Below are 6,346 nucleotides of genomic sequence, written 5' to 3' on the forward strand. Positions count from 1 at the left end.
GGGGTTTGCCATATTACATTATCTGTACAGCTGCAAAAGTATGCAAAAAGTTAAACTATGCATTTAGTCTTACAATTATAAGAACAATTTTATATAGAACATTCATAGGATTGTCAGAAAAGGCTAGACAAAAAAACATTTTCGATAGAGCATAAAAATCGTACTTACCGTTGAAGAGCTCAATGGAGATTTTGGAGACCTAATTATTCCAGCAATTGAATGACGAAGAGACTCAAATTTGGATAGCTTCTCCTTTCTTTCCTAAAAAAATTAAGGAACAAGTCTTAAGCAACAGCAAACTACCCAGTATACTTTTATATATTTATTCTAGATATTCTGAACCAATAAGTAATATCAAGATAAACAGTTTAAAAGTTGTCAAAGACTGAATCGTCTTAGATCCATTATCAATACTCAAAGAATCAGCAGTAGTCAAGAGATCAAACAACACCTTGCATCAGGTAACTGTATTGCACAAGGCCTCTTTAAAGTGTTAAAAAGTAAGGATGTTCCTTGGAGGACTAAGATGTACCTAACCTAAACCATGGAATTTTCATCACTTCAGACACATGTGGAAGTGGGACCCTGAATAAGGAGGACCGAAGAAGACAACGAATCAATGCATTTGAATTATGGTGTTGGTGAAAAATATTTAAAATGCCATGGGCTGTCGAAAGAACAGAACGATCCGTCTTGGAAGAATTACAGGCAGAGTGCTCCTCAGATAGTGAGACTGCATGTCACCTACTTTGGACAGGTTGTCAGGAGAGAGCATCATGCTTGATAAAGTAGAGAGGTGGCGAAAAAGAGGAAGGCCTTTGACCAGATGGCTTGACATACGAGGTTCAAACATGAAAACAATTGTGGGGATGGCACGAGACTGGGCTGTGTTTCATTCTGCTGTTCCATTCTGCTATGTATAGGATAGTCAATGGCACCTAAGAACAACATTTAGGTATTCTTCCACAGATTCTCCAACACATTTCCTAAGTAAATAAAATGTGAGCTTTTTAATCTTGATGACAACTAAATGCAAATGAAAATTCTATAGCATTTTGACTTTCAAACCTAAAATAAATGATTTAGGGAAAAGTAAGAAGGGAATAAGGAGCCCTAGAGGCAGAGGATATGTTGGGCAAGACCAGCAGTTTAACTCCACCAATTCCTCCGTCAGAGAAAAAGATGAGTGAGGCTTTCTGCTCCTGTAAAAATTTACATCCTGTGAAATTACATCTAGTAGGGAGCAGTTGTACTAAGTTCTGTAAGGTCACTCTGAGTCAGAGTATACTTGATCGGAGCAGGCTTTGCTTTAGGTTGTTAAAGAAAGGTATCGAAATTCATAAAATGGAGGTTAGCAAGAAAACCAAAGTGTTCTGGAGGAAGTGCATAGGTTACATACAAATACTATGCCGTTTTATATCAGGGAATTGCGCATTATAGATTTTGGTACTGTTGCTTGCTATCCTAGCAGATATTAAGGGATGACTGTATTCTATAAACATGTGTATTACTAACTTAAGATAATCTTAGAAGAACCTAATAGATGATTTCTGTTTCTCATCACCATCACCATCACCACAGACATGACTATCTTGCTCATGATCCCCTATAAATCACGATGCATAGCTTAATTTGATCACCAAAAAAATGAAGGGGAATTACAACCCTCCTTCAGAGGGTATTAAAAAGTAAATGGTTACCACTGATAAAGTTAACACTTTAACTTCAGAAAGTGAGTATTACTGTAGTACAGATGATCATCACCTTAGCAATGAGAGCATGTACTTGAAAGCCTATGGAAATTCAGGTTCACTTTTCAATAGAAATCATTTAACTGAAGGAAGGACAGTCTTGAAGTACTGAAGAGGAATAGTGGCCGTTCTTGCAAGCATGTACACATTCAACTCAGGGCCTTCAGCAAGCAAACAAAACACTATTTTTTGTGTTTGAGAGGATTCTAAGAGAAAGTTTCAGAAGGTAAAACTGAAACAGGATGTGGAGATTGGAATAGTGGGAAATAAGTTATATATACACAGCATTGGCTCTGTAATTAGATTTATCAAGTAATGTAGTAAGAGGGCATAAGTCACTCACATTGGAAAGTGCTGTAGTCTGGGTAGTTTGTCACTCTGTGACCAAATGGACCTTTTTCTAGCTCCTAAGGAAATCATCTCGGTGTGGTTGCAGAGGCGTCAGCGGCGTGGGCAGTGGCCATGTTGCTGCTCTTGGGCTTGCTCTAGCTATTGCTCCAGGGAGATAAGATGAATGTGCAACCCCACCCAAAGCCAGCGAAAGCTTCACAAGAAAGCAGATGGAACCTCAGCTGTGAATTTAGACTTCTCCTCTGAGTCAATTCTCTTAAAAAACTTAAGAGAGTCTGAACTGAAAACCGCATGAGAGATTACACAGTGTTACTAGATAAGGGATTTTTAAATATTGGAAATATTTTAGATGTATATGCTAAAATAATTTTTATTGAGATGATAAGAATAACTTCCCTCAAGTTATAACTTAGTCATCAAACTCTAGAAAAGGAAATAAAACTATTTTCCCACCAAGAGTTATTTTTAATATCAAAATGGAAAAGTTTCTTAAGAAGGTTAATACTAGATAAGGCTAGTGGATGGGTCCAGTTGTGAAGTAAAGAAGTTCAAAAACTGCTTCTCTAATATTATAGTTACAAAATACCCTGTGTATTCACAGAAATAAAATAATTAAACTCTATTTTTATTTAAATATACTCTTTAGGTAAGGTTGGCCAAAAAATATATTAGAAATAAGTAGAGGATAAGTTTTATACAGAAATAATCAAATGGAAAGAGAGTTTACGAAATATTTTACCTAGCTCACTGTACCTAAATCCCACAAATGAAACATGAAACTCATTTGCCAAGGTTCTTGCCTATGTATCACTATCTCAGATTTAAATTACAATCTACCTAATAAAAGGAGCCCTGGTGACACTGTTGGTTAAGTGTTCTCCTGTTAACTATGAGACCAGTGGTTCAAACCCTCCAGCCACTCTGCAGGAGAAAGCTGAGGCTATCTGCTTTAACAAAGATTTACAGTCTCAGAAACCTTATATACAGTTGCTATGAGCAAGAACTGCTTCTTTGATGGCAGTGAGTTTGATTTCTGGGTTTTATTAGTTGGAATCAACATGAGGGTCAGGTTTGTTATTGTTGTTTCTTAGTGTTTTATTATTGTTGTTTGTCTAAAAAAATATTACATCCCAGCAGCTCTATGAAACAGAGTAGAAGTGTTCCTTAGGGTTTCAGAGAACCTAGTCTCTCTTCTTCCCACAGAGTACCTGCTTGATTCCAATGGCTGACTGTGTGGATAGCAGCCCAACATGCAATCTCAAATAAGCTGGAATCAGCTCAATAGTAGTGGGTTTTCATAACATATCAGGCTGCCCTGAATTCACTGACAGGCTAATTTTGTGTCAATGAATTAAATGACTTTATTAAAGCTATTATTTTTTATTAACCTTAACTACTCTGGATGTAGTGCCTCATTTTGCCTGAGGGTCCTCCAGGGCTAGGGATGATATCATCATTTTACAGACCTCAACTAATGACAAGATAAGGGACCTTCTCAAGATAAAGAAAGCCAAAGAGTTACTGCGAGCAAAAGGACAGCGATACTCTCACTACTTCACAATGAAAGTAATAGGGGACACAAAAGTAAGAAGAGATGTTTTTAAATAATACTTGCTTTTTGAGGAGATGCCCAGGAAAATAAGGCTTAAGTACAAGTATAAACACATTTTACCCACAAAAAGAAAAGAAAAAAATTTCTCAATGTGTTTAAGAAAATATTTTCATCATTCTTAAATTTAGTGAGGTAGGGAGAGGAGACACTCTCTTTGTCTATTATATATAAAAAAATATTAAATTAAAAGATATCCCCAAACAAATTAAAAAGTTACTTGCTATGAATTTTCTTTAAAAACTCTAAGAAAAATATTGAAATTTTTAATAGTCAAAGTAGCCATTGTACTTTAGTATTTGAAATTACTCTTCACTAGAAAAGCAGGAGTATCACTTTAAGGACTAAGGTGTGCCTGATCTAAGTCATGGTATTTTCAATTGCCACATATGCATGTGAAAGTTGAACATTAAACAAAGAAGACCAAAGAAGAATTGATGTATTTGAATTGTGGCACTGGAGAAGAATACTGAAAGTACCGAGGACTAGTCAAAGGACAAACTGATCTGGCTTGGAAGAAATACAGCCAGAGTGCTTGTTAGAGGCAAGGATGGTGAGACTTCATCTTATATACATTGTACCTATTGTCAGGAGAGACTAGTCCCTGCAGAAGGACATCATTTTGGTACAGTAGAGGGGCAGCAAAAAAGAGAAAGGCTCTCAAGGAGATGGACTGACACTGCGGCTGTAAAAATGGGCTCGAGCTTAAGAGCAATAGTATGGATGGCGCAGGATAGGGCAGTACTCCGTTCTGTTGTGCATAGGGGGCACCATGCGTCCCAACCAAATCAAGGGCAGCTAACAACGGCCAAAATTTGTAAATTTCAGAAAAATAGGCACTTGGATCACCTGCAAGCCCTGTCCACAAAAGCAAAACAAGGAAACAGGTAAGCATTGACATTAGGGATGAAGATGGGGTGGGGGTGGGGGGTTGAAATTTGCTGTTTGTTGATGGACAAAAATCAAAGGCTCTTTGAGATGACAACCTATCTAAATGCCTTGTTGGTGGTTGTTGTTAGGTGCCTTCATGTTGGCTCCGAATAAGTGAGACCCCGTGCATTCCACTAAAACACTGCCATGTACCATCCGCACAGCTGTTGTTAGACTGGAGCCAATGTTCCAGTCACTGTGTCAATCTATCTGGCCAAGGATCTTCTCTTTTACAATGACTTTACCAAGCATGATGGATTTCCCCAGAGACGTCTCTCCCCTAATAACATGTCAAAAGGACACGAGAGGCTTCTAAGGAACATTCTTGCTGTACTTCCTCCAAGAAAGTTTTGCTTCTTCTTCCAGCAGTCCATGTGATTTTCAATATTCTTTATCAACACCATAATCCAACAGGATTAATTTCCTATTTCTTATTTGGAGTCCAGCTTCCACATGAATATAAGGTCACTGAAAATACGATGGCACCCTTTAGTCCTCAAAGAGATGTCTCTGCTCTTTAACACTTCAAAAGTGTCTTCTGCAGCAGACCTGCCCAGGGAATATATCATTTGATTTCTTAACTATTGCCTTCATGGATGCTGACTGTGAATGCAACCAAATAAAATGTAATCCTTTCTAATTTCAATCTTTTGTCTATTTATCAAGATACTGTCTATTGGTCCAGTTGTGTGGGTTTGGGCTTTTATATTACATTAAGCTGTAATCCATACTTAAGACTGTAGTCTTTGATCTTCATCAGAAAGTGCTTCAAGTCTTCTTGGGTTTCACGAGCAAGGTCATATCAATGTCATATCAATGGTTGTTAATAAATCTTCCTGTATTCTTCAGATAGTATGGCTTCTCATATAATTTGCTCAGTATGCAGCTGGCAAAAGTATCGTGAAAGGATCAAGACTGACATATACTTCTCTTGATTTTACATCAAGTAGTGTCTTGTTCCATTCTAATGGCAGCTTGATCTGTGTGGAGATTCTGCATGAGCACAATTAAGTGTTCTGGAATTCTCATTCTTTGCAATATTATCCATAATTTGTTATGATTTCACATAGATGAATATATTTGCCTAGTCAATAAAACACAATTAAGCATCTTTTTTTATATTCTGAAAATCTCTACTTTCAGTTCAAAGCCACCAGCTGCTTTATCACAGAAAGATGTGACTGTCCGCTACCAAACATGATTTACAAGACATGGAAACCTGGTAAAGGCTCACTGTGAGCCAGAATTGACTTGATAGTTGTGGGTTTAGTTTTTGTTTGGGTAGTCAAGGTCATATTTGGGCACTTGTAGATTTATTTCAATTTTCTCCAGCTTCAATCTGAATGTGTCTATGAGCAATGAATGGTCTCTCCACAGGAAGCTCTCGGCCTTGTATTGAATAAAGATAATAAACTTCTCCATTGTCTTGTGACACAGATATAGTCACTTTGAATTCTGTATGCTCCATTTGCTGAGATGATTGTGTATAGTCACCATAAGGTATAGATAAACATTTTACTTAAAAAGTAAATAGTTTTCCTAAAACCAAAGATCTTCAGGAAGTCTCTTAAAGGTAGAAAGAATAAAGTTGTGATATCCAAGGTATAAAGAATATAAATCTGTAATGAACCCCAGCTTAAATGACCCTGAGTCCAGAAGATGTATTTTGAACACACCTACCATTCCTGACTTCTCTATAGGAGAG

General features: G+C 37.2%; 1 protein-coding gene across 1 annotated transcript in view; it reads right to left on the reverse strand.

Moving 5' to 3' along the window:
• Nucleotides 1–6,346, reverse strand: part of FER (FER tyrosine kinase) — a 222,544-nt gene that overhangs the window by 25,734 nt on the left and 190,464 nt on the right. The window contains exon 12 of the mRNA XM_045285087.1: nucleotides 169–261. Within this exon, the coding sequence (XP_045141022.1) occupies nucleotides 169–261 (93 nt within the window). The remainder of the gene's footprint in view (nucleotides 1–168; nucleotides 262–6,346) is intronic.

Source organism: Echinops telfairi, unplaced genomic scaffold, assembly GCF_000313985.2.
Source record: "Echinops telfairi isolate 266 unplaced genomic scaffold, ASM31398v2 ScPeMD7_7469;HRSCAF=8507_1, whole genome shotgun sequence".
Classification (NCBI taxonomy): domain Eukaryota; kingdom Metazoa; phylum Chordata; class Mammalia; order Afrosoricida; family Tenrecidae; genus Echinops; species Echinops telfairi.